This window comes from Coturnix japonica, chromosome 6 (genome assembly GCF_054131305.1).
Source record: "Coturnix japonica strain WE chromosome 6, WE-NBRP24, whole genome shotgun sequence".
Classification (NCBI taxonomy): Eukaryota; Metazoa; Chordata; class Aves; order Galliformes; family Phasianidae; genus Coturnix; species Coturnix japonica.
This window is the reverse complement of record NC_140668.1, coordinates 16,813,221-16,840,614: the sequence shown is the minus strand read 5'-3', so window position 1 is coordinate 16,840,614 and position 27,394 is coordinate 16,813,221. Positions and strand designations below refer to the sequence as shown.

At 44.2% G+C, this 27,394-nt stretch overlaps 2 protein-coding genes across 5 annotated transcripts; one reads left to right on the top strand and one right to left on the bottom strand.

Annotated features, from left to right (window-relative positions):
- Nucleotides 1-722: 722 nt before the first annotated feature.
- On the bottom strand, nucleotides 723-26,619 carry LOC146760385 (ankyrin repeat domain-containing protein 42-like). Of its 4 annotated transcripts, XM_085551546.1 has the most exons (7): nucleotides 26,194-26,320; nucleotides 24,875-24,914; nucleotides 24,496-24,642; nucleotides 24,099-24,208; nucleotides 23,672-23,795; nucleotides 14,084-14,210; nucleotides 11,339-13,157 (listed from the first exon to the last, which is right to left on the bottom strand). In XM_085551546.1, the coding sequence occupies exons 5-7, from the start codon at nucleotides 23,715-23,717 to the stop codon at nucleotides 12,629-12,631; spliced, it is 702 nt and encodes a 233-aa protein (XP_085407672.1). In that variant the 5' UTR covers nucleotides 23,718-23,795; nucleotides 24,099-24,208; nucleotides 24,496-24,642; nucleotides 24,875-24,914; nucleotides 26,194-26,320; the 3' UTR covers nucleotides 11,339-12,628. The 4 variants fall into 4 exon arrangements, with proteins under 4 accessions (XP_085407675.1, XP_085407672.1, XP_085407674.1 ...); XM_085551549.1 differs by lacking the exon at nucleotides 26,194-26,320 and adding an exon at nucleotides 723-2,411 and having other exon boundaries at nucleotides 13,013-13,157; nucleotides 24,496-25,948; XM_085551548.1 differs by lacking the exons at nucleotides 24,875-24,914; nucleotides 26,194-26,320 and adding an exon at nucleotides 26,485-26,619.
- On the top strand, nucleotides 4,162-10,441 carry LOC146760386 (ankyrin repeat domain-containing protein 42-like). Its single transcript, XM_085551550.1, has 4 exons — nucleotides 4,162-4,415; nucleotides 4,847-4,982; nucleotides 8,070-8,270; nucleotides 9,816-10,441. Exons 1-4 carry the CDS (start codon nucleotides 4,353-4,355, stop codon nucleotides 9,947-9,949), a joined length of 534 nt encoding a protein of 177 aa, XP_085407676.1. The 5' UTR covers nucleotides 4,162-4,352; the 3' UTR covers nucleotides 9,950-10,441.
- Nucleotides 26,620-27,394: the final 775 nt, after the last annotated feature.

The window sequence follows — 27,394 nt, the reverse complement described above, 5'->3', positions numbered from 1 at the left end:
AGGTGGCATAACCCCCACGGGCACTGCCGGGATGGGGTTATAACCCCACACAGGGCTCAGGACCTCGGTCTTTGCCCACTGTGTGGTTTTGTGCCTCATCCCCTTCAACTGCTGCCAAAAAGCACCACAATGGCTTATTTTTGTGTGTTATGGAGATGTAGGGAAAACCTAACACTGTCTCCTTCCCTCAGGCTGAGTAATTTCTTGGGTGAATTCTGGCTAAGTACCATTGTAACACTTACTCTCTTATCTACTTCTTTCTACAGGGCAACTAGGGAACAAGCATTTGATAACAAAGTGCACTGAAGTTATGGAAAATATCACTTGCTCTCAAAACTGGTTGTGTTTTGTAGGGAGTTTGTGTTAACAGCTGTTCATTAAACTCCAGTCCCAGCTGTGCTCGTGGTGCCTGAGCCATGGGGCTGCAGCTTGGCACCCACCTGCACACAGCTGTAGTTCATTGCCCCTTCTGGAAGAAAAAAGAGGGCAAAATTGTTCTGGATTAAAAAACAGTAAATATTACCTTGAACCCACTGCACTGGTACGTGGTGTTAAGCACATTTGTGCTCTGGCAAGCAGTCTGGTTGGCTAGATATGCTTCTGATGTCAGCCTGCATCACCGTGCTGAAGTCTGTAACCCTCACCTGGCATCGTGAGAAGTCTCTCCCTTGGGGGAAAATCAGGTCCTAGTGATGCTTTGTTTAGAAAACACAACACGAGAATGCTGCATGTACTTAAGTTCTATTTAAAAACATGGACCCCAGGAGGTCCCTTCCAACATGAGCTGTTCTGAGTTGCAGCTGGTGTTGGTTCATGCACTGTTTTGCTGCCTCTGTGCAGGGCAGTGGTACAGCCTGGCGCTGGGGGGAGTGGGAGTGAAGTGATGGTACACCAGGGTGTGATACAACACTCAGCTTTGCTTAATGAAACAGTTTAACACCCTCTTTTCCTCTCTGTGGCAGTGCTGAATCTGGCCAAGCATTACTTTCATGCTACAGACTACATGGGAACAGGTATAAGTACTGGTAAACAACGTCAGCTGTTTTCATCATAATTTCTGCTTTTATGTACGCCAGGCACCTTTGAGCAGCAACTCATTGATATGCTTTAACATTTTTGATCTCACATTTATAACTATTTGAACTGTTGCCTCAATTTCTTCTCCACGGGCAGGAAAACTGAGGCTCTAATAACTTAAGACCAATATTTCTGTGTATGCTTGACTTGCAGAACAACAACCTGCCTCTTCAAGACTTCTTAGAGCCTGAAATTTAATCAAAGAGTGTTGGTGCGTTTTGGTTCCAGAATGATGACTACTCCAGAAGGTGATTATCAATTGTTTTGGCTTACTCATATGCTTAGCTATCTCAAGTTAGCCATCCCAGCCATTAAAACTACTTACATCACTTATTTTTATTGGCAAATATAGGCAAAATGCCAAAATGTTGCAAGAGGATTTAGATATCCAGCTCCCATTGTTTACAGTTACAGTGTCAAACAGTAACTAGGCCTGAAGGAAAATACAGACTATTTGATCCCATGGCCTGGTGATGGTTTTGTTTTTTTTTTTGGACCACGCTGTGTCTACATTCAGAGTTTGATTCTGAGCCACTGAAGTCCACGAAAACACTATTGACTTTGGTGGGAGAAAAATACTAGGTTTCTAACAAAGTAACCTGTGCCAGAGCAGTGCTATGGGTATAGCAGCAGAACAGAGCAGGATGACTAACACATTGTATAAAGCATTGCTTTTATGTAGCAGCTTTAACTGATAGGTTCAGCTCAGTCAAGAGCATCTGCATGACCTTATGTCCTATTAGCAAGGTTTGCCTACTTAGCGAAGGGCCCTTGGTGTGCCGTGTCCTTGGGTGGCAGTAAGGAGTGTGGCCATGCAGAGCCCCTGAGGAGCAATGGCTGAACACCTGAAGGCGTGATTGATGAAACAGTTTAGGAAGAGAGCCAGCATTGGGTTGGACTTGATCCAGCATCTGTATACATAGATGGAGTTTCTCTGCTGTCCTGTTCTTTATCTGTGGCTGCAGGGGACGTGGCTCTTTCAGGTTCTTGAATATTGGTTTGCTTCTGGGAAACACAAAGGGCTAAAGACTTGTGCTGATACAAGTTACCCTCTCATAGGTTACACTATTGTCTGGTTCTTATAAACTGTCACCCTGATGCTTATTTGATTCATCACTTCTTTCATCTCTCTGAAATGTGACTGAGCTGGCTAATGCTTTTATTATCCCTCACTAGATGTCAGGAAGAAGCAAACTTACACCAGTGTACATGAGGCAGTGAAAGCTGGTGATGTAGAACAGCTTGCAGTAATGATAAAACGTGGAGCCTCTATCGACGAGGTGGATTTAGTCCACAAGTTCACACCATTGCACTGTGCTGCACACTCTGGAAGCCTGGAGGTAAAATCATAAAATCATAGAATAACCTGGGTTGAAAAGGACCACAATGATCATCCAGTTTCAACCACCTGCAGGGTTGGCAACAACCAGACCAGGCTGCCCAGAGTCACATCCAGCCTGGCCTTGAATGCCTGCAGGGATGGGGCATCCACAGCCTCCTTGGGCAACCTGTCACCACCCTCTGTGTGAAAAACTTCCCTCTAATCTCTAACCTAAACCTCCCCTGTCTCAGTTTAAATTCATCCCCCCTTGTCCTAAAAATATCTACCCTTGAAAACAGCCATGCCTCCCCTGTTTATGTTAGTGTTTGGACACAGCAAGGTTTTATGGGTTAACGTTTTCCTCTGGGGAGAGGCTGAACACAACATTGCTAGCTTTGATCAAGCTAGATCTATAATCTCTGCCTGCTCTTTTTTTCTGATTTAAGGTATTCACTAAGGAAAGATGTGCAGTTTGTTAGGACTACATTTACCTTTCTGAAGCCCCAGACAGTTTATGTAATCAGTGTTCTCAGATTTTACAAAATCAGAGCTTTTCTAACACCAAACAAGGTGTGCCTTCTGGTCTCCCCTTCTAGCCTCATTACCTTCTTTTGTCCTTGTGTTTTCCCCTTCACTCAGAACACTTGGAAAATCCATAAGGATATGTTTAATATTCTGAAAGTGACTGAGCCAAGCGAGAAGTGACACAAAAATGTTTGTTCATTTCCCAGTGTTCTGTCCCATGCCTCATTCTCTACAGAAACAGTTCAAATACAGTTCATTTTCATAAGCAAGAACACTGACTGTTGATGCAGAAATGATTTGATTTCCAGAAGGACTGAGCTGCTGCATTCAGCACATTCACCTTCCTGTTACAGCCTCCTTGTGCAATGTTTATAGCGATCTTACTTTGAAACAGCAAGGCTGTAAATAACCGTATAAAAAATGAAGTCCCAAAGGAAAGAGAGCTGGAGACTAGCCTAAAAGAAGACAGTAAATAGTAATGATGTGTAACAAAAAGCTTTAACTAGTTTTGTAGTTTATTATTTTCTTAATTGTTCTTTAAGCTTTCCATGGAAAGCAATAACACCTGCTGAAAAAAAGGTGAATAAAGTTAAAATAATCTGTGATGGGTGAGAGGAGAGATGGGATTACATATACTCAAGAAAGCCTAATAAATGAACTGAGGCTTTACATTTGATTCATGGCATCTTTCCTGCTGTTCATTTTAGCTGGACTTCAAATGAGCATCTTTGCACCATTTTTCCCCAGTGTTTTTACCTCATGCCACATGAACGCTCTCACAGTCTGCATTTTAAGTATGGAATTGTAAGATAAAGAAGGCACACTGCAAGTCATTGCAATTAGTAGGTTGGTTGTGCTTTTTGTGCCCTTGGATGAAGCCTTGAGACCATGTCATTTCCTAACACTGTTTGAAATGTAACATCTACTGTTGATTTATAGTTAGCATTTGCCTCAGATGAGTTATAAGAATTGTTATGGAATAAGAGTTTATTAAATGAATAAGAGCTTGTTTTTGGTTGCGCAGTGCCTTCACTGGTTGCTCTGGCATGGAGCTGATGTGACACGTGTGACAGTCAGAGGCTGGACAGCAGCTCACCTTGCGGCAATCTGTGGGCAGGATGCTTGCGTGCAGGTATGTAGAGATATTCACTCTCCAGCAAAAGGAAGGCAGGCCTTTGGTTTGGACACTTCCTCATGAAGATCAGCTGAAAGTGTTCCTACTGGAGCTGGCTCTGTGTCTTTACAGCTGAAACCAAGTCACTGGTAAAATGACTGCACTCGTTTGTTCCCTCTGTGCTATCAGATTTATCAGAGGAACCCAGCTGACCATCTCAAGTCACCCTGTGAGACAGTGTTTGCTCTTTCAGCCTGTGAGCTTTGCATTTCTTGTAGGCTTTGTTAATAAATGGAGCAAACCTAGAAGCTCGAGATGACCGCGGGTGCAGCCCATGGGCAGTCGTACACATTGCAAACCATACTGCGAAGTGGAGCGGTGAGAGCCTTCTACCTGCAATTCCCTAATGCAGAGCCAGAGTCTGGTATCCTTTTCCATACCAAACCCCTCACTAACTGAGGTTTGGGACTATAGATTAACCTCTGTTGGTACATTCTCATTGGTGACGCTGTGAATTTATTTGTAGTGTAAATTTGCATTTTTTTAATCGTAAGATGTTAAAAAAATCCAGTTGTGTATTATATAACGACTAACATGGTGGTAGATGTCTGAAAACACAACTTTTATGTGTGTTTTATTTCAATGAAGCCACGAACCTGTGAGAAATACGTCTTATGCCGCTTTCGTGGCTTGAATTTGGAGAAATATTTGATTTTGTTTAAATAAAGTAGCACAATGAACTGTTGATGCTTATTTATAGAATGTCTCATGTCTAAGCTTCATAAACTAACCTGTAGCTTTTGTTTTAGAATGTAAACGCAGCAGACAGGAATGACTGGAAGCCTGTTCATTATGCTGCTTTTCATGGTCGCTTGGGCTGTTTGCAGCTTCTTGTTAGATGGGGAGCATGCATAGGTGATGTGGATACTGATGGAAACCTTCCAGGTATGTCAGGAATAATCATTTGGTTTTTCAGCCCTTGTTGTGGATGTGATAACTCTAGCACATCATATATAAAACACACCAGCAGCACTGATAGGACAATAGATAATGGTTTGGTAGGACAGAAGGGAACCACTTAAAACTAAAAAAGGAGATTAAATGGTAGGAATAAATTCTTTACTCACAGGGTGCTGAGGCCCTGGCATGGCTGCCCAGAGAGCTGTGGGTGCCCCATCCCTGGAGGTTCTCAGGGTCAGGTTGGATGGACCCTGGGCAGCCTGAGTTGTTGGGGGGCAGGCAGCCCATGGCAGGAGGTAGGAACTGGGTGATCTTTGAGGTCCCTTCCAACTGAACATGTCATTCTGTGATTCCAAGTCTCTGGAGCTGTTCAAGGCCAGGTCAGGTGGCATTTTGGGCAGCCTGGTCTAGTGGGAAGCATCACTGCCTCCCTGCCCATGGATGGTCTCTAAAGTCCTTTCCAAACCTAACCGATGACTGTATGATTTGTTCCATGCTATCAACCTCGTTATTCTATTTTTATAATGATGGGGGAATACATAAATCCCAAAGTACTTGTTGGTTGGCAGCAGTATCCTGTTCAGCTCCCACTGCTGCTGGCAAGGCTCAGAGCTCCTGGGAGCTGGCATAACTCACATCAGAAGCAGGCACAGCCTGACTGAGTGCTGTGTAGGTGGGCATTCCCTGTGCCTGTGCCAATGGAGATCATAGGAGGAGAAGGGCAGGTGGGGCAGCAGGCAGGTTCTGCTGCTATCTGCTCCTTTTTGAATGTATGCCAAGCTTGAACAGCTGTGCCAGTGTGATCAGATTCTGGCATGTTCATATGCAAGCTTTTGCATCCAACTACTTCTTAACTGGCTTGGTAAAACCCTTGTTCTTATTTACCTCTGATTTCTCCATCTTGATTTATGGCATACCAGTATTTCTGTGTTATCTATAGTCTGTACTCTCTTCAAAATCCTGTGTGTAGCCACTTTAGCACAAAAAATGAGCACTCTTTGTTTCTTGCCCTTCATAGTTTCTCCACTGTCCCTTTGCTTACCACGCTACTGCCTCAAATTACTCTGTAAGGTGAATGCTGTCTTTCAACCCTTTATTCTTGTTACATCGTTTCCCCTTTAACATTTGCCTTCTTAAGGTTTGTCATATTATTTGTTCTAAATAGCCTATTTTCTTACCTCTATAACTTGTTTGCAGGTTTAGATTTATTCTTTAAATCCATTTTAAAATATTTTATCCTCTGCCGAGTGCCATTTACCCAGAAAACTGATGTCTATGTTCTGTTCTGCAAACCCAGGCTTTGTTAAAGGACCTGGGGCTCTTACATCCCAGCAGGACATCTGGTGTAGTGGCTCAGGCAATAAAGAATCATGATGCTAGGTGCTCTGGTGACAACATAGAAGGTAGCTCAGTTTGCACTTGCTTCTGTTATCATCCAGAAGAAAGAAAATGCATTGTAACACTGTTAATAAAAGATTAACAGAAGTGCTGTGCTCTACATACCACTGTCAATTTAAATCATCTTTATATAATTCAGCTTCAAGATTAGCTGGCCAGTGCTATAATTTAATCTGAAAGTACTGACAGGAATTTACTGAGGTTGCAAATCTATGCTCCTAAAGCTCAAGAATTGTAACACTGCAACTTTTGCATGTTCAGCCTGGAGAAGAGGAGGCTCAGGGGAGACCTTATTGCTCTCTTTAACTTCCTGAAGGGGGGTTGTAGTGAGCTGGGGGTTGGCCTCTTCTCTTGTGTAATCAGTGATAGAACTAGAGGGAATGGTTTTAAGCTGCGCCAGGGGAGGTTCAGGCTGGACATTAGGAAGTATTACTTTCTCGGAAAGGGTGATGAGGCATTGGAATGCACTGCCCAGGGAGGTGGTGGAGTCACCAACCATGGGAGTGTTCAAGGAATGTTTGGATGTTGTGCTGAGGAATATGATTTAGCCAGGAAGTATTGGTAATGGTTGGACTAGATGATCTTCTAGGTCTTTTCCAACCTTGATAATTCTGTGATTCTGTGATTCTGTGATGTGCCAGAAGTTAGCTTAGGGGACTTGTCCTGGATACATCATTAGCAACTATGAAGATAATCAGAAATACATAACTCTTTTGCCCACAGAATGTCAGTCAGAGCATTTTGATGGAGTGATAATGCATACTGAGTTAATACGTGGGGTGATAATCTATATTATGTTAATACATGGGGTGATAATACGTTGCATAATAACTGTGTTTATTTTGCAACTTCTTCCCATTGATGGGACTGGAGACTATGATTTATTACATAATAACAAACATATATTTTGTACCTCTTACTTTGCTACAGGCCCGGCACTCTACTGGTGTTGAATAACTAAAGCTCAGAGTAGCCTAAAGGACAGGGGAGGGAGCACTTCTGCCATATAGGGAAGCAGTCAGTGCTGCGCTGGGTCAGAACAGCTCCTGCTCACACAACTCTCCACAACTGTAAATGTTAAAATTGTAATAGAAGTGCATTGAATACATCTACATATTAATGGGAATATCAGGGGACGTACCTCCAAAGCTCTTCCCAATAAAGTGAATGTCACTGTCATTTTATAAGGTGAAGTAATGGAGCTGCAGAGGTGTGATGCAGTTTGTTGGGAGTGGTGCAATGGATGTGGGACTGAAACAGGTGCCCTAACTCCTAACCAAAGACTCCTCTTTCAATCCCTCTGTTGTCTTATCTAGGAGAGAGAGGCCAGATCACAGCTGCTAAGGAGTAAACATTCCATGGGAAACAGAAGACCCCACCAGTGCATCCCTAGTTGTTGCTCTGGGGTCTCTTGGCAGTGTCATGATGTGTTGGCTGCAGTCAGCTCTGACAGGGCATTTTCTTTTCAGATCCTGTTTTTGACAGCTTTCTTTTACCTCCTTTGCCTATAGCTGAACTCTGTCCTGGATAGGAGCTGAGCATTCCGTATCCAGCTGCCTGCTCCCTCCCACTGTGCAGTGTTGGACACTAGATCTAACAGTTGGTGGAAACACTGCCTTCCTGGTGGTCAGCAATACCCTGCTCTAACATACTTGGTTTCCCCTTGTTCCATAGCTCATTTGGCAGCAGTGGAAGGACACCTGCATTGCTTTAAGTTCCTGGTCAGTAAAATGGCCAGTGTTATGCACACTTTAAAAGCAAGGAATGACCATGGAGAGACTCCAAGGGACTTGGCTGAGAGGTTCTATAAAGACAATATTCTGCAATATATTGACAGTGTGGAAAAAGAGGGGGAGCATCCAGAGACACAGGAAGGTGAGTAGGTATCAAATCTTAAAAGTTGATTAAAATTTACTGTTAAAATAGACATAGTAATTCTATGAAGCACTCGATTCTGAAATCTTGTATGAGCAGAACTATAACCTTTATATATTGCTATTGTAAGGTATGACTGTTGCTTAGGATGCTTGTGGCTCTTACTGACAGCTAGACTGGGATACTCTGCTCAACTTCATAAATAGTATTTACAATAATCAGAATAAAGCTTCTCACATTGTGTTGCAATATGAGTTGTTGTACCAAGTTGCCCATGTTCTGCCTAGACTCCAGCAGAGATCCAGAATCAATGAGTTTGCAGATTTGCCTGTTCATGATTCTCAATAACTGCTTAGCCTGGAAAGATCCCACTGAAATTAAGGTTACTTGCTAACCAGGAATACTACTGCAGTCAGCATAGCAAAGGACACGAGGGTGGTGAGGTTTCAGAGGAGGACGCTGAACAGAACAAGGATATGAGCACTGCACCTTCACCTCTCTACTATTCCCAGACACATGATTTCCCTATCTGCTAGTCTTTTGTCATTGTGCTTACAGGTATAAACACTAACACGCTCCACCTATAAAAAATAACCAGAAAAATCGAATGGCCTGCATGAATAGTTTTTAAACAAGAATCGTAGAATCATAGAATGGCCTGGATTGAAAAGGACTGCAGTGATCATCCAGTTTCAACCCCACTGCTATGTGCAGGGTCACCAGCCACCGGACCAGGCTGCCCAGAGCCACATCCAGCCTGGCCTTGAATGCCTGCAGGGATGGGGCATCCACAGCCTCCTTGGGCAACCTGTTCAGTGCGTCACCACCCTCTGTGTGAAAAATATCCTCCTAATATCTAACCTAAATCTGCCCTGCCTCAGTTTAAAACCATTCCCCTTTGTCCTATCACTGTCCACCCTCATAAACAGCCATTTCCCCTCCAGTTTATATGCTCCTTTCAAGGACTGGAAGGCCACAACAAGGTCTCCCCTGAGCCTTCTCTTTTCCAATCTAAACAAGCCCAGTTCCCTCAACCTTTCCTCATAGGACAGATGCTCCAGCCCTCTGATCATCTTAGTGGCCGTCCTCTGGACCCGCACCAAGAGCTCCATGTCCTTCCTGTACTGGGGACCCCAGGTCTGGATGCAGTACTGCAGATGGGGCCTCACAAGAGCTGAGTAGAGGGGGAGAAGTAGTATAGTTTATGTATTTGTTTAGACTATGGAAATCTGAATAGGTAGATGACTACTGTTACCGCCAGTAATAAACATTAGCTATAAAATAAAGGTATACTTCTTAGTTCAGATTTGTGAAATTAATCACTCAGCTGTATAAGATGCCTGTAGACGTAACCAAGTGAAGTTTAGTCAAGTCTGTGATGAACAATCCTAGATATGCAGCTGCATTTTAGCTAATTAAAGGTGCATTAACCTTGCTATGGAATGCCTGTGAGTGAGTTGTTATCAAAGATGCAAATTGAGACAAATATGAGCAGGTTTTGTGGAATTACTGGCATCTGCTCAGAAACATGCATTTCATTTTCAGTTTTAGATTTCCCAGCTCATGACGCTGCTTTCAGAGGGGACTTGTTAGAACTCAGAAGATTAGTGAGTTGTGGAGCAATCAATATTAATGAGCGGGATGATAAGGGATCCACTCTCATGCACAAAGGTAAGTAATTATGATCAGTGTTTGAGCTTTTTACTGTTTATTGCTGGCTTCTTTACTTAAATTTTCAACTGGCTGCTCATTAGATAAACTTAATGAAAACCAGCATCTCATTTTCTGAAGGCCTGAAGGAGCAACCTTGAAAAACATTTAATGACATATGCATATGCAGGGGTCACTTTAACAACAAAATAACCAAGCTGAAGTCAAGATAGAACACAGAATCACAGAATCACAGAATCACAGAATGACCCGGGTTGGAAGGGACCTCAAGGATCATGTAGTTCCAACCCTCTGCCTGGCAGGGCCACCAAACATACACCTTTACTAGATCAGGTTGCCTAGGGCCCTGTCCAACCTGGTCTTGAACACCTCCAAGGACGGGGCATCCACAACCTCACTGGGCAGCCTGTTCCAGGCCCTAACCACTCTCCTAGTGAAGAACTTCCCCCTAACATCCAACCTAAATCTTCCCTCTTTTAACTTAAAACCATTTCCCCTAGTCCTGCTATTAACAGTTTGTTTTAAAAAGAAAACAATTTGTATCCAAATAGAAATGGCAAAGAAAAGATAGAGGTATTCCTGTAATATACTTTTAACACAATTTCCCATAATTCGTTTTGCTCAGAGAAAAAATGGCAGAATTTTTTAAAACATGTAGAGAAAAACTTTACATTCCTTCACATTTCTTCCCACTACCTTTTCTTGGATAGTTTCTAGCCAACAATTGTTTCACCCCCAAACTTCACCTCCAGTGTTTCCGTTACGGAGAACTTTTATGGCTGATTATCAGTACATTTCCTTGTTTTAGTCTGACACATCTCCCAATGGGGTGCTGTCAGAGGCAGATCTGTTTTACCTTAAGAAAAAGGCTCGCTGGTTTCAGACAGACATGCCAAGGACAATCTTCCATATGTGAGACATCATTACTGGGGACCATGCAGTGTGGGCAGTAGCCGTGCTGATGCATGGGACTGAGAACATTTAGTACAGAAAGCTCACGTACAGAAAGAGTTGCACGTACATTTCAGGGACCAGAAAAAGGTTCAAACCCACTCCGTGTGATATTCCCTAAAAATCAATATACTCACATATTCTCTGAAATAGCATCTCTCCTTTGTGGTCTTAATGAACCCAAATTATGTCATGTTAAACCATGACAGAAAGGGGAAGTAGGAAGTTCAAAACGCTGCTGTACATGGCTGACTTGTGTTTACCTTTCTTCCCCCAGCTGCAGGACAAAGGCATATCCATTGCTTGCAGTGGTTGATTGAAATGGGGGCTGACTGTGACATTACAGATGATGCTGGAGAGACTCCAAAGGACGTAGCCAAGAGGTAGCAGTACATGCCACAGCTCTTTTGTTCAACATTTATTTTACTATTTAAATATCAAGTCAGCTTTGTTGTAATTACTCCTGATTTTTGGTGATGAAACAAGAACTAATCAAGTCCTTGAACTACACTGATAAGCAAAGCCACATCGTAGCTGTAAAAGTCTGAACGTTTATTTTTTACTTATTTATTTTGAGCAAGGTCAGGCATGAAAGATGAAAACTATTGGATCTGCAAAAGGAAAATTGCGAGCCTGTGTGCTCCAGCTGTACAGAGCAAATGGGAGCTAGAGAAGGCTGGTTGATTTTTATTTGATAAAAGTAATGTAGTTGCTGATGAGATTCAGTTAAGAAATCCTACAAAGCAAAACATGTTTCTGAAGTGGGAGTCGCTGTAATAAGATTTCAGTGAGGCAGAGCGCTGTGGAAAGGAGATTGCTGCTCATGGTTTGTGCACTAATGCTTCCTCAGATCCTGAAACACTGTCCTCTGGACAGGAACACAAAGTGTTTTAGAGTTTCTATCTCATGTGGGGGGCATGGCTGTGTGCTTATAGGTTACAGGGTTATATCAGTGTAGGTTAACTGTTCTCTGTGCAGATTTGCCCAGCTAGCAGCTGTGGAACTTTTGACCCAAAGAACTGGAGATGGTAACTCTAGTGATGAAGAACTGGATGCAAGCAACATAGCATTTTTTGAAAGACATGGTGTGGAAGGGAGTACAGATAGCAAAGAAGACTTAATCCTGGATAAAGAAGAGAAAAAGAATGCACGCAGTAAGCACTGTCTTTCTTCACTCCTTATTCCAACAGGCAGAAGAATTAGTTCTGTTTTCTAAGTAAGTCAACCTATCTGCACCTGCTTTGCTGTCAGTGGGTTTGATAATTAAGATGACATGAGACCAGTTGTTGAATTCAGCCACTGCACACAGCAATGCTGTAATACAGGCCTCCACTAACTCTATTTCCAGCCTGGGACAAAAGGGGGGAGAATAAACCCATTCTGAAGGAGAGTTCTGATGCAAAAGAGTGATCCTGCAATATGCGTGGTAGCTGCTATGACCTGTGGCAGCTGGGGAATGGGGGGACAACTCCTAAAGTCCCCAGTCCAGTCTGAACTGGGCATCAGCTACCCAGCAAGATGAACAGCCAGCAGCCAGTCACCATGGAAGCATTCAAGGACCATTTCACTCCCTTTTCTAAATACAGAGAATTCATATTCTCTGTCCGGGACAAACTGATAACCTCTCAGTTCAGAATGTAGCAAAGGCTGCAGCTCACTTCAGTGTCCCAAGCTGAAAGCTGTTAACATACTCACTCCAGAATTTCCTTGCACCACACCTCACAATCTTAGCGAGATCAAGCAGCAGGGCTGCCATCCATCCCACTAACCGGAGGCAGAGCAGCAGGGCTGCCATCTATCCCACTAACCGGAGGCAGAGCAGCAGGGCTGCCATCCATCCCACTAACCGGAGGCAGAGCAGCAGGGCTGCCATCCATCCCACTAACCGGAGGCAGAGCAGCAGGGCTGCCATCCATCCCACTAACCGGAGGCAGAGCAGCAGGGCTGCCATCCATCCCACTAACCGGAGGCAGAGCAGCAGGGCTGCCATCCATCCCACTAACCGGAGGCAGAGCAGCAGGGCTGCCATCCATCCCACTAACCAGAGGCAAAGCAGCAGGGCTGCCATCCATCCCACTAACCGGAGGCAGAGCAGCAGGGCTGCCATCCATCCCACTAACCGGAGGCAGAGCAGCAGGGCTGCGGGCTCTATCCCGGCTCTCCCTGAGGCGGCCGATCTCGGCTCGGCAGCCATCCAGCTGGCTCTCCAGGTTTTCCCTCCTGACTCGCTCGGATTCCAGCTGAGCCTCCAGCTCCCTCACGGTCCTGCAAAACACAAAGGGGACAAACAGCATCAAGAACAGCCAGCCGTGCCCAGTCCGCTCCAAGAGTGTTTTAAGGAGCAGGCTAGTGAGAGCAGAAAACAGCTCAAATGCAGCGTACTCCTGGCTCGGGACCCTTTGTAAAAGCTCCTGCGTCGACTGCTTTGACTACCATAGAGTCAGCTGTGCTCGACTCTTCTGACCGCGAGATGGAGACGTCTCCCTGCGCAGCGAACCAGCGCCGGGCTCCGGATGGGACGAAACCCAGCTCCGCCCCCAGCAGCAGCTGGCTCCTGTGCACACTTTCCGAAGTGATTTGGAACAATCAAATGAGAGACTGCATGACACTTCTAAAAGGAAGCTGAAGCACTGGTTGAGCCAGTTGCACAGGTCACATCAGTCACATTCACAGTGGCTATTAAATTAACTATTAAATTCCCGAAACTGCTTAGCTGAGACCTAATTCTGATCTATACCTATATATAACAGCAACTGACCACCTGAGAACCACTACTTCAGTTTCAGAAGGTCCTAGGGATGGACCTAGAGATGATGCTCTCTGGCCTCCACTAATTGCACATCACTTGTGACATGGGTTTGAGGAGGCCCAAGCACGTTAAGGACATGTTCATCTACAGTGACTAAGAACAGCACATAGCCAAATGTTTGACAGGCAGAGGTAGAGTTAGGGATGTCTTCTTGTGCAGGCTGTCATCCTGCACAAGCACAAGAAGAATGGAGCCATCAGTCATTTGTGTTGTACTGCAGTGTTGATCCTCATGGCAGGAGCCCACAAATGGCCTGAAGTCCTTTTCTTTTAAGCCTGGCTAAATTCACTAAGTGAAAAAGGCAGAATGGCCAAAGCAATCTGAGTGTAAAGTACCCTTAAAAAATGCACTAAAATGGAACACATTATAATGTTGGCCTTACTTCTTAAACTCCTTTTCCTCTTTTTTCATCTTCCTCTCCTCCTCAGTTATTCCTCCCAGCTGTCTGTAGTTGCTGTAGGAAATTTCCAGAAGTTGCTGAAGTTCCTGAATCCTGCGATAGGCCCTTACTGTAAGACAGGATTCAACAGGTAAGTAAAATGCATGGAAATAGCTGAAGACATTCATGCTGATGTTCAGCATGACAAAGAGTCACACAAAGAGCAGTAACCACGCTCAGCAGATGCTGAGATACACCTGCACAGTACACTGCGCTCAGAAAAAAAGAGCATTCAACTGTGGTTTCACTGCAGGGATTATAACAGTCTAACAGTCAGAATGTCCTGTGCCACAATTCTCTAGAATTTCCTGAAGGGAAGATGTAGTGAGCTGGGGGTTGGCCTCATCTCAGTGCTTACACTGAGCAAGTGCAAAAAGGGAAAAGCAAGACTGAAAGTGAAAAGCAAGACTGAAGGGGAAAAGCAGCAGTGAAACGGAAAAGCAAGACTAAAAGGGAAAAGCAGCATTGAAAAAGAAAAGAAAGACTAAAATGGAAAAGCAGCAGTGACAGGGAAAAGCAAGAATAAAAAGGGAAAAGCAGAAGTGAAAGGGAAAAGCAAGAATAAAAAGGGAAAAGCAGCAGTAAAAGGGAAAAGCAGCAGTGAAAGGGAAAATCAGCAGTGAAAGAGGAAAGGAAGACTAAATGGTAAAAGGAGCAGTGAAAGGGAAAAGCAAGACTAAAAGGGAAAAGCAGCAGTGAAAGGGAAAAGCAAGACTAAAAGGGAAAATCAGCAGTGAAAGGGAAAATAAGTAGTGAAAGAGAAAATCAGCAGTGAAATGGAAAAGCAGCAGTGAATGGAAAAGCAGCAGTGAAAGGGAAAAGCAGCAGTGAAAGAAAAAAGCAGCAGAGAAAGGGAAAAGCGGCAGTTACAGGGAAAAGAAAGACTGAAAGGGAAAAGCAAGACTAAAATGGAAAAGCAAGACTAAAATGGAAAAGCAAGACTAAAATGGAAAAGCAAGACCAAAAGTGAAAAGCAAGAATAAAAGGGAAAAGCAAGAATAAAAGGGAAAAGCAAGACTAAAAGGGGAAAGCAGCAGAGAAAGGGAAAAGCAGCAGTGAAAGGGAAAAGCAAGACTAAAGGGAAAAGCAAGACTGAAGGGGAAAAGCAGCAGTGAAACGGACAAGAAGCAGTGAAAGGGAAAAGCAAGACTAAAAGGGAAAATCAGCAGTGAAAGGGAAAATCAGCAGTGAAATGGAAAAGCAGCAGTGAAAGGGAAAAGTAGCAGTGAAAGGGAAAAGCAGAAGTGAAAGGGAAAAGCATGACTAAAAGGGAAAGGCAAGACTAAAAGGGAAAAGCAAGACAAAAAGGAAAAAGCAGCAGTGAAAGGGAAAAGCAGCAGTGAAAGGGAAAAGCATGACTAAAAGGGAAAGGCAAGACTAAAAGGGAAAAGCAAGACAAAAAGGAAAAAGCAGCAGTGAAAGGGAAAAGCAGCAGTGAAAGGGAAAAGCAGCAGTGAAAGGGAAAAGCAAGACTAAAAGGGAAAAGCAAGACAAAAAGGAAAAAGCAGCAGTGAAAGGGAAAAGCAGCAGTGAAAGGGAAAAGCAGCAGAGAAAGGGAAAAGCATCAGTGAAATGGAAAAGCAAGACTGAAATGGAAAAGCAGCAGTGAAACGGAAAAGCAAGACTAAAAGGGAAAGGCAGCAGTGAAAGGGAAATACAGCAGTGAAAGGGAAAAGCAGCAGTGAAAGGGAAAAGCAAGACTGATAGGGAAAAGCAAGATTGAAAGGGAAAAGCAAGACTGAAAGGGAAAAGAAAGACTAAAAGGAAAAAGCAAGAGTAAAAGGGAAAAGCAAGACTGAAAGGGAAAAGCAGCAGTGAAAAGAGAAAAGCAAGACTAAAAGGGAAAAGCAGCAATGAAAGAGGAAAAGCAGAAGTGAAATGGAAAAGCAAGACTAAAAGGGAAAAGCAAGAACAAAAGGGAAAAGCAGCAGTGAAAGGGAAAAGCAGCAGTGAAATGGAAAAGCAGCAGTGAAATGGAAAAGCAGCAGTGAAAGGGAAAAGCAGCAGTGAAAGGGAAAAGCAGCAGTGAAAGGGAAAAGCAGCAGTGAATGGGAAAAGCAGCAGTGAAAGGGAAAAGCAAGACTGAAAGGGAAAAGCAGCAGTGAAAGGGAAAAAGCAAGACTGATATGGAAAAGCAGACTGAATGGGAAAAGCAAGACTAAAAGGGAAAAGCAAGACAAAAGCGGCAGTGAAAACGAAAAGTAGCAGTGAAATGGAAAAGCAAGACTGAAATGGAAAGGCAAGACTGAAAGGGAAAAGCAAGATTTAAGGGAAAAGCAGCAGTGAATGGGAAAAGCAGCAGTGAAAGGGAAAAGCAGCAGTGAAAGGGAAAAGCAAGACTGTAAGGGAAAAGCAAGACTGAAAGGGAAAAGCAGCAGTGAAAGGGAAAAGCAAGATTAAAAGGGAAAGGCAAGACTAAAAGGGAAAGGCAAGACTAAAAGTGAAAAGCAAGAATAAAAGTGAAAAGCAAAAATAAAAGGGAAAAGCAAGACAAAGAGAAAAAAGAAAGACTAAAAGGGAAAAGCAAGACTAAAAGGGAAAAGCAGCAGTGAAAGGGAAAAGCAGCAGTGAAAGGGAAAAGCAAGACTGATACGGAAAAGCAAGACTGAATGGAAAAAGCAAGACTGAAAGGGAAAAGCAACAGTGACAGGGAAAAGCAAGACTAAAAAGGAAAAGCAGCAGTGAAAGTGAAAAGATTGACTAAAAAGGAAAAGCAGCAGTGAAAGTGAAAAGATTGACTAAAAGGGAAAAGCAGCAGTGAAAGGGAAAAGCAAGACTAAAAGAGAAAGGCAAGACTAAAAGGGGAAAGCAAGAATAAAAGGGAAAATCAAGACTAAAAAGAAAAAGCAGCAGTGAAAGGGAAAAGCAAGACGAAAAGGGAAAGGAAAAATTAAAAGGGAAAGGCAAGACTATAAGGGAAAAGCAGCAGCGAAAGGGAAAAGCAGCAGCGAAAGGGAAAAGCAGCAGCGAAAGGGAAGAGCAGCAGTGAGAGGGAAAAGCAAGACTAAAAGAGAAAGGCAAGACTAAAAGGGAAATACAAGTATAAAAGTGAAAAGCAAGAATAAAAGGTAAAAGCAAGACTAAAAGAAAAAAGCAAGTCTAAAAGGGAAAAGCAAGACTAAAAGGGAAAAGCAAGACTAAAAGGGAAAAGCAAGACTAAAAGGGAAAAGCAAGACTAAAAGGGAAAAGCAAGACTAAAAGGGAAAAGCAAGACTAAAAGGGAAAAGCAGCAGTGAAAGGGAAAAGCAGCAGTGAAAAGGAAAAGAAGCAGTGGAAGGGAAAAGCAGAAGGTAAAGGTAAAAGCAGCAGTGAAAGGGAAAAGCAGCAGTGAAAGGGAAAAGCAGCAGTGAAAGGGAAAAGCAGAAGGGAAAGGGAAAAGCAGCATTGAAAGGGAAAGGCTAGACTAAAAGGGAAAGGCAAGATTAAAAGGGAAAGGCAAGGCTAAAAGGGAAAGGCAAGACTAAAAGGGAAAGGCAAGACTAAAAGGGAAAGGCAAGAACAAAAGGGAAAAGCAGCAGTGAAAGGGAAAAGCAGCAGTGAAATGGAAAAGAATCAGTGGAAGGGGAAAGCAGAAGGTAAAGGTAAAAGCAGCAGTGAAAGGGAAAAGCAGCAGTGAAAGGGAAAAGCAGCAGTGAAAGGGAAAAGCAGCAGTGAAAGGGAAAAGCAGCAGTGAAAGGGTAAAGCAGTAGTGAAAGGGAAAACCAGCACAGAAAGGGAAAATCAAGACTAAAAGGGAAAAGCAAGATTAAAAGGGAAAAGCAAGACTAAAAAGGAAAAGCAAGACTAAAAGGGAAAAGCAGCAGTGAAAGGGAAAATCAGCAGTGAAAGAGAAAAGCATCAGAAAGGGAAATGGAAAAGCAGCAGTGAATGGGAAAAGCAAGACTAAAAGGGAAAGGCAAGACTAAAAGGGAAAGGCAAGAGTAAAAGGGAAAGGCAAGACTAAAAGGGAAAAGCAAGACTAAAAGGGAAAAGCAGCAGTGAAAGAGAAAAGCAGCAGTGAAAGTGAAAAGCAGCAGTGAAAAGGAAAAGAAGCAGTGAAAGGGAAAAGCAGCAATGAAAGGAAAAAGCAGCAGTGAAAGGGACAAGCAAGACTAAAAGAAAAAAGAAGCAGTGAAAGGGAAAAGCAGCAATGAAAGGGAAAAGCAGCAGTGAAAGGGAAAAGCAGCAGTGAAAGGGAAGAGCATCAGTGAATGGGAAGAACAGCAGTGAAAGGGAAGGGCAGCAGTGAAAGGGAAGAGCAGCAGGGAAAGGGAAGAGCAGCAGGGAAAGGGAAGAGCAGCAGGGAAAGGGAAGAGCAGCAGGGAAAGGGAAGAGCAGCAGGGAAAGGGAAGAGCAGCAGGGAAAGGGAAGAGCAGCAGTGAAAGTGAAAAGCAGCAGTGAAAGGGAAAAGCAGCAGGGAAAGGAAAAAGCAAGACTAAAAGGGAAAAGCAGCAATGGAAGGGAAAATCAGCAGTGAAAGGGAAGAGCAGCAGTGAAAGGGAAGAGCAGCAGTGAAAGGGAAAAGCAGGACTAAAAGGGAAAGGCAAGACTAAAAGGGAAAAGCAAGTATAAAAGTGAAAAGCAAGAATAAAAGGGAAAAGCAAGACTAAAAGAAAAAAGCAAGTCTAAAAGGGAAAAGCAAGACTAAAAGGGAAAAGCAAGACTAAAAGGGAAAAGCAAGACTAAAAGGGAAAAGCAGCAGTGAAAGGGAAAAGCAGCAGTGAAAGGGAAAAGCAGCAGTGAAATGGAAAAGCAGCAGTGAAAGGGAAAAGCAGGACTAAAAGGGAAAAGCAAGACTAAAGGGAAAAGCAAGACTAAAAGGGAAAAGCACGACTAAAAGAGAAAAGCAAGACTATTAGGGAAAAGCAAGAATCAAAGGGAAAAGCAAGACTAAAAGGGAAAAGCAATACCAAAAGGGAAAAGCAGCAGTGAAAGGGAAAAGCAGCAGTGAAAGGGAAAAGCAGGAGTAAAAGGGAAAAGCAAGACTAAAAGGGAAAAGCAGCAGTGAAAGGCAAAAGCAGCAGTGAAACAGAAAAGCAGCAGTAAAAGGGAAAAAAGACTAAAAGGTAAAAGCAGCGGTGAAAGGGAAAAGCAAGACTGAAAGGGAAAAGCAGCAGTGAAAGGGAAAAGCAGCAGTGAAAGGTAAAAGCAGCAGTAAAAAGAAAGGCAATACTAAAAGGGAAATCAGCAGTGAAAGGGAAAAGCAGGAGTAAAAGGGAAAAGCAAGACTAAAAGGGAAAAGCGACACTAAAAGGGAAAAGCAACACTAAATGAGAAAGGCAAGACTATTAGGGAAAACCAAGAATAAAAGGGAAAAGCAAGACTAAAAGGGAAAAGCAAGAGTAAAAGTGAAAAGCAGCAGTGAAAGGGAAAAGCAGCAGTGAAAGGGAAAAGCAAGACTAAAAGGTAAAAGCAGCAGTGAAAGGGAAAAGCAAGACTAAAAGGTAAAAGCAGCAGTGAAAGGGAAAAGCAGCAGTGAAAGGGAAAAGCAAGACTAAAAGGTAAAAGCAGCAGTGAAAGGGAAAAGCAGCAGTGAAAGGGAAAAGCAGCAGTGAAATGGAAAATCAGCAGTGAAAGGGAAAAGCAGCAGTGATAGGGAAAAGCAAGACAAAAAGGGAAAATCAGCAGTGAATGGGAAAAGCAAGACTAAAAGGTTAAAGCAGCAGTGAAAGGGAAAAGCAGCAGTGAAATGGAAAAGCAGCGGTGAAAGGGAAAAGCAAGATTAAAAGGGAAAAGCAGCAGTGAAAGGGAAAAGCAGCAGTGAAAGGGAAAAGCAGCAGTGAAAGGGAAAAGCAGCAGTGAAAGGGAAAAGCAAAACTAAAAGAAAAAGGCAAGACTATAAGGGAAAAGCAAGACTAAAAGGGAAAAGCAAGAATAAAAGGGAAAATCAAGACTAAAAAGAAAAAGCAGCAGTGAAAGGGAAAAGCAGCAGTGAAAGGGAAAAGCAGCAGTGAAATGGAAAAGCAGCAGTGAAAGGGAAAAGCAGCAGTGAAAGGGAAAAGCAGCAGTGAAAGGGAAAAGCAGCAGTGAAAGGGAAAAGCAGCAGTGAAAGGGAAAAGTAGAAGGGAAAGGGAAAAGCAGCAGTGAAAGGGAAAAGCAGCAGTGAAAGGGAAAAGCAGCAGTGAAAGGGAAAAGCAGCAGTGAAAGGGAAAAGCAAGACTAAAAGGGAAAGCCAAAACTAAAGGGGAAAAGCAAGACTAAAAGGTAAAAGCAGCAGTGAAAAGGAAAAGCAGCAGTGAAGGGTAAATGCAAGAGTAAAAGAAAAAAGCAGCAGTGAAAGGGAAAAGCAGCAGTGAAAGGGAAAAGCAAGACTAAAAAGGAAAAGCAAGACGAAAAGGGAAAATCAAGACTAAAAGGGAAAAGCAGCAGTGAAACGGAAAAGAAGCAGTGAAAGGAAAAACAGAATTGAAAAGGAAAAGCAGCAGTGAAAGGGAAATGCAGCAGTGAAAGGGAAAAGCAGAAGGGAAAGGGAAAAGCAGCATTGAAAGGGAAAGGCTAGACTAAAAGGGAAAGGCAAGATTAAAAGGGAAAGGCAAGACTAAAAGGGAAAGGCAAGACTAAAAGGGAAAGGCAAGACTAAAAGGGAAAGGCAAGACTAAAAGGGAAAGGCAAGAACAAAAGGGAAAAGCAGCAGTGAAAGGGAAAAGCAGCAGTGAAAAGGAAAAGAAGCAGTGGAAGGGAAAAGCAGAAGGTAAAGGTAAAAGCAGCAGTGAAAGGGAAAAGCAGCAGTGAAAGGGAAAAGCAGCAGTGAAAGGGAAAAGCAGCAGTGAAAGGGAAAACCAGCACAGAAAGGGAAAATCAAGACTAAAAGGGAAAAGCAAGATTAAAAGGGAAAAGCAAGACTAAAAGGGAAAAGCAGCAGTGAAAGGGAAAATCAGCAGTGAAAGGGAAAAGCATCAGAAGGGAAATGGAAAAGCAGCAGTGAATGGGAAAGGCAAGACTAAAAGGGAAAGGCAAGAGTAAAAGGGAAAGGCAAGACTAAAAGGGAAAAGCAAGACTAAAAGGGAAAAGCAAGAATAAAAGGGAAAAGCAGCAGTGAAAGAGAAAAGCAGCAGTGAAAGTGAAAAGCAGCAGTGAAAAGGAAAAGAAGCAGTGAAAGGGAAAAGCAGCAATGAAAGGAAAAAGCAACAGTGAAAGGGACAAGCAAGACTAAAAGAAAAAAGAGGCAGTGAAAGGGAAAAGCAGCAATGAAAGGGAAAAGCAGCAGTGAAAGGGAAAAGCAGCAGTGAAAGGGAAGAGCAGCAGGGAAAGGGAAGAGCAGCAGGGAAAGGGAAGAGCAGCAGGGAAAGGGAAGAGCAGCAGGGAAAGGGAAGAGCAGCAGGGAAAGGGAAGAGCAGCAGGGAAAGGGAAGAGCAGCAGTGAAAGGGAAGAGCAGCAGTGAAAGGGAAAAGGAAGACTAAAAGGGAAAAGCAAGATTAAAAGTGAAAAGGAAGACTAAAAGGTAAAATCAGCAAGGAAAGGGAAAAGCAGCTTTGAAAGGGAAAAGCAGCAGTGAAAAGGAAAAACAGCAGTGAAAGGGAAAAGCAAGACTGAAAGGGAAAAGCAGCAGTGAAAGGGAAAAGCAAGACTGAAAGGGAAAAGCAGCAGTGAAAGGGAAAGCAGGATTGAAAGGGAAAAGCAGCAGTGAAAGGGAAAATCAGCAGGGAAAGGGAAAAGCAGCATGAAAGGGAAAAGGAAGACTAAAAATGAAAAGTAGCACTAAAAGGGAAAAGCAAGACTAAAAGGGGAAAAGCAAGACTAAGAAGGAAAAGCAGGAGTGAAAGGGGAAAGCAGCAGTGAAAGGGAAAAGCAAGACTAAAAGGGAAAAGCAGCATTGAAAGGGAAAAGCGAGACTAAAAGGGAAAAGCAGCAGAGAAAGGGAAAAGCAGCAGTGAAAGGGAAGAGCAGCAGTGAAAGGGAAGAGCAGCAGGAAAAAGGAAAAGCAGCAGGGAAAAGGAAAAGCAGCAGGGAAGGGGAAAAGCAGCAGGGAAGGGGAAAAGCAGCAGGGAAGGGGAAAAGCAGCAGGGAAGGGGAAAAGCAGCAGTGAAAGGGAAAAGCAGCAATGGAAGGAAAAAGCAAGACTAAAAGGGAAAAGCAAGACTAAAAGGGAAAAGCAGCAATGGAAGGGAAAATCAGCAGTGAAAGGGAAGAGCAGCCCTGAAAGGGAAAAGCAGTAGTGAAACGGAAAAGCAGCAGGGAAACGGAAAAGCAGCATGAAAGAGAAAAGGAAGACTAAAAGGGAAAAGCAAGATTAAAAGTGAAAAGGAAGACTAAAAGGGAAAAACAAGATTAAAAGTGAAAAGGAAGACCAAAAGGGAAAATCAGCAAGGAAAGGGAAAAGCAGCAGTGAAAAGGAAAAAGAGCAGTGAAAGGGAAAAGCAAGACTGAAAGGGAAAAGCAGCAGTGAAAGGGAAAAGCAGCGGTGAAAGGGAAAATCAGCAGTGAAAGGGAAAATCAGCAGTGAAAGGGAAGAGCAGCAGTGAACGAGAAGAGCAGCAGTGAACGGGAAGAGCAGCAGTTACAGGGAAAAGCAGCATGAAAGGGAAAAGTAAGACTAAAAGGTTAAAGCAAGATTAAAAGTGAAAAGGAAGACTAAAAGGGAAAATCAGCAAGGAAAGGGAAAAGCGGCAGTGAAAGGGAAAAGCAGCGGTGAAAACGAAAAGCAGCAGTGAAAGGGAAAAGCAAGACTAAAAGGGAAAAGCAGCATTGAAAGGGAAAAGCAAGACTAAAAGGCGAAAGCGAGACTAAAAGGGAAAAGCAGCAGTGAAAGGGAAAAGCAGCAGTGAAAGGGAAGAGCAGCAGGAAAAAGGAAAAGCAGCATGAAAGGGAAAAGGAAAAGCAGCAGGGAAAAGGAAAAGCAGCAGGGAAAGGGAAAAGCAGCAGTGAAAGGGAAAAGCAGCAGGGAAAGGGAAAAGCAGCAGGGAAAGGGAAAAGCAGCAGGGAAGGGAAAAGGAGCAGGGAAAGGGAAAAGCAGCAGGGAAAGGGAAAAGCAGCAGGGAAAGGGAAAAGCAGCAGGGAAAGGGAAATGCAGCAATGGAAGGAAAAAGCAAGACTAAAAGGGAAAGGCAAGACTAAAAGGGAAAGGCAAGACTAAGGGAAAAGCAAGACTAAAAGGGAAAAGCAGCAGTGAAAGGGAAAAGCGGCAGTGAAAGGGAAAAGGAGCACAGAAAAGCAGCACTGAAAGGGAAAAGGAACAAGAAAATGCAGCACTGAAAGGGAGAAGGAGCCGTGAAAGTGAGAAGCAGAACTGATAAAGAAAATGAGCCCTGAAATGGAAAAGGAGCCGTGAGAGGGAAAAGGAGAACTGATAAAGAAAAGCAGCCCTGAAAGGGAAAAGCAGCCTTGAAAGGGAAAAGGAGCCCCGAAAGGGAAAGGAACAGCATAAAGTAACACTGATAGGGAAAAGGAGTACATAAAGGGCAAAGGCAATACTGAAAGAGAAAAGGAGCCCTGAAAGGGAAAAGCATCAAAGCAAGGGAAAAGAAGCACTGAAAGGTAAAAGGAACAAGCACAGGGAGCAGGCAGGTAGGCACAGCAATCAAAATTATATCATTCATGACATAAGAAACTCACTTTTGCCTGGTGGCAACGACAGTCCATTCCCATCCTGTCCCTCCATGTAATGAACATTGCATTTGGCCTTCTAACAGCCTCCTGGATGAATCCACCAAAAGCAAGGAAGCACCCTGCCCTTACTCTGAAGAGAGAAAGAAAGCAAAGTTCATGGAAACAGGCACACAAGGCTCGCAACAAGACACGGTGCTCCAGATCATGACAGAGATAGGGCTACCACAGTGCCAGAACATGATTTACCACTAAAGGAAACATCTGGGGGCACATTCACAACTTCAGCACAAGCTGTAACGGCTCAGCATGTTTAGCTTTATCGTTCAGCTGGAGAACGAGATACTCCGAAGTATCAGTCAGCAAGCACTCGGATGAGCCTGCCCTCTGGTTTTAACGATGACAGACATCATTACTGCCACCTCTGACACCTTACCAGGAGATGCTTCCATTTATTAGCTTGGTTTTGATTCCTTCCATCAGCAGCTGCTCCTAAACTGACCTCCATTCATACAGTGATACCATCAACTTCCAGCACGAGCTGACCTGCAAGACAGAGAAGAGAAAGAAGGATGGCAACAAACACTGACATAGCACAATCTAATATTCTTGAACAGCCACAAAAGAGACAAAACAGGAGATAAGTGCATCTGCAGCAACACCCCAGTTCATAAAGAAACGCAACTCCAGCCTGGCCTCAGCAGCCCTTATATATTTCTTACACATTTGATTAAGCCAACTGCAGTTTGAACCAGGAGAATTCACAATCTCTTGCAAATGAGCAATACAAAGAAATATAAAAAAAAAAAAAAAAGGAAAACACACAAACACACCTCCCTGACATGACATCTTGCCTCCTGAGCAGGTCACAGTGTCCCTCACTCAGATGTAGAGCAGGGAGGAAGATGAGACCCCATGTGTTCCTTGCTGCGCACTCCCATCTAAAAGGTCCATATGCTCCTTGGGAAGCACAATGCCACCTGAGGAAAAGAGAAAGCAAGAACAGGACATGCAGGCGGCTATCACCCAGCAGAAGGCCAGATCCTTCCATCTGTTATCCGCTCCTCTTTTTAGTCCTAATAGGGCCCCGAGGATACAGAAATAGCAGTGCTTAGCAGAAGGACTCGGAGAAGGACCGGTAGAAACTGTCAGGAGGACAACTGGCATCGTGTGGACACAAACAGGCTGTTGGTGCAAGGAAGGAAACAGCACCTGAGCATTTCACCAGACAGGTTCCATCCTCTCTGTCTTCCTGCAAAGATACAAGGATAAAAACTTCATTTCCTCTGAGCAACAATTGGAAACAAGACCAGAAAATTATTCATTCAAAGGCACTTTTAGGAGATGTATAACAGAGTCCTTCCCAGTTACACGAGCTTACGCTGTGGCCTTTGGAGAAACAAGCTGCCTTTGTGGTCCTGAGGACTCCTTTTTGTCATCTGTTGGGCACAGCAAGAGAGCTTTTCTTGTACAAATCTATGCCCTGTGTACCTTTCTCCATCCCAAAACCTAGAGTTGCGGTGCAGACACTGGAGGCTGACCAGAGCAGTAAAAGAACAGAAGAGGGGAAAAGCAGATACAGGTAAGACACCTAAAAGAAAGGAAAAGAGCAGAAGAGAAGGAAGGATACGGTTAAGAACAAAGGACAGAAGATGGAAAGTGCTATAGAGGATTGGACTGGACATGAGCAGATCAGAGCTACACCAAGGTGTGGCTTCTCCCTGTGTCCCTATCCACCACTGGCAACATCCCCCAATGACAGGGATGATGCTGCTCCAGCAGCTGATGGGGTTGTGGTCTGGGGTTACGTTCTATGCAGAGCCTCCACAACCTGCTACAGACCTCCAGTTCCCTGCCACTTCTTTTTTTTCCAGGTGTCTGCACACAAGGAACAGGTGTTCTCTATGCCCTGCATACTGGTAATTAGTGTGGGCAATTACTGTGTGGGAATTGGGGGAGGGAAATTCAGGGGTGGGATAGTGAGGAGGAATTGGAGGGGGCTGGGAAATTGTTTGGGTGGGATTGTAGAGATCAGATACAACTGCTAGGATGGGGGATATTTGGTTGGAAATACTGTCATTTCTATTACTCATTGCTTTGTATAAGTTATTAAATGCTTTATGTTCCCTCTGCTACATCTCTGCTTGCAGTCATTTGTGCAGTGACAAAGGTCCTCAGCTCTACATGCCCCTCCAGGGTAGGATGGAGCACCACAGATGGCAGTGTTCCACAGCTGCCACCAGCAGCCCCAGCTCGTCCCTCCACACCTGAGGTGTGAGTGGCTGTGAGAGGAATGTCTCTGTGGAAGTGCAGCTCATTCCTCCCCTCTGATGGGGGCAGAAGGCATCTGCATTTCCCTCATGGCTCTTATTTCCTGCGTTACTGTGGGAAATGAGCTGAGCCACTGTGCCTCCCTACTATGGCAAGCTCTGCAGCTCTGCCACTGTCTTTATACTCAGCTGTTCCTGTGTGTAATGCTCCACACTTGGACCCTGCAGAGCCCAAAGGCCTCCTTGGCTGCTGTTACTCACCTGGACATTGAGGGTGCTGTGTCTCCAGTCTGTACCTGCTTCCAGGTGTCACTTGCAAGACACTGCGAGTCCACCTGGTTGGAACTGCAGTCAACAAACACAAATGTGAAAGAAATAAGAAAGGATTCTTTCATTTCACAGGCTTTCATCTCCATTGAAAGATGTTCTGCTGTGCAGCACAGCTGGGAGCATTTCATATGTGCAAAAAAGGGGGATAGGCCCTGGCTGTGCCGGGCCCCCTTCCGGCCCAAGCCCCAAAGCAGCCCCGACTGTGCTGGGTTCCCCTCTCACCTGGGCCCTGCAGTGGCCTCAGCTGTGCCTGGTCCCCCTCTGCTCTGGGCCCTGAGCTGGCCCCAGCTGTGCCTGGTCCTCCTCCATCCTGGGCCCCAAGGCCCTGCCTCTGCCTGCTCCCCCTCTGCTCTGGGCCCTGAGCTGGCCCTAACTGTGCCAGGCCCCCCTCTGGCACAGGCCCTGCCTCAAGCCCCGCCCCCTGTGGGCAGCACTGCTAGTGCCTGTTGGTTTTGCTCTCTTCCCTCTTCTTTCCCTGTTCTCTTCACAAATGCTTTCAGATCCCCCAGGATGACGTGCACTGACACTGCTGCCTTCTTCCTGCACAAACTTTCTGGGCAGCTCAGCTTTTTCTACAGAGCAGCGTGCCTTTGGAAGTGCTTGGAGGATGTAAACTAACAGCAAGAGAACACTGAGCTCTTCTGGGTCTTCCTAGGCATGGCAAAGAGACAGGAGAGTGTGCTCAGCCTCGAGTGGTTGCTTGTATGCAGAAATCACAGTTGTCAACATCTGTGCTGTTTTGCTGTAGGCAGTAGTGTGTGACAAGAAGCCTACAATTACCAATTTAGTGAACGTAATTAATTGTAACAGTTCCCCTTTCTTCTTCCCTTGACACTTGGGTTATGGAGTTCTCCTATGCTATGTGCCGGTGTAATACCTCTGAGCCACAGCACTGTTGCGTTTAGCAAAGCTCATGGCAACAGGCTTTGGCCAACCTCAGAGCTACGTAGATGATGATAAGATATCCAATGATAGGAGGGAAAATGAACAAGCTCCAAGGTAAGTGTTGTTTTTTCCTTCTAGTCAGCATGCCATCGCTAAATCTTCCATGCTATGACTTTTATCGTGACAGTGATGATCCCTTAACTTCACACCTTTAGCACTGCACTTTCTATGGCTGTACGATTGTATC

Coding starts and splice junctions, on each gene's coding strand:
- LOC146760386 (XM_085551550.1), top strand. CDS start 4,353: ATGACCGCGGGTGCAGCCCATGGGCAGTCGTACACATTGCAAACCATA. Junction 4,983..8,069: donor TACTGATGGAAACCTTCCAG/GTATGTCAGGAA, acceptor CTTGTTCCATAG/CTCATTTGGCAGCAGTGGAA. Junction 8,271..9,815: donor GCATCCAGAGACACAGGAAG/GTGAGTAGGTAT, acceptor TTTCATTTTCAG/TTTTAGATTTCCCAGCTCAT.
- LOC146760385 (XM_085551548.1), bottom strand. CDS start 23,717: ATGGAGGGACAGGATGGGAATGGACTGTCGTTGCCACCAGGCAAAA. Junction 14,211..23,671: donor GTCGTTGCCACCAGGCAAAA/GTGAGTTTCTTA, acceptor CCTGTCTTACAG/TAAGGGCCTATCGCAGGATT. Junction 13,158..14,083: donor GAGGAAAAGGAGTTTAAGAA/GTAAGGCCAACA, acceptor TGTGTTTTGCAG/GACCGTGAGGGAGCTGGAGG.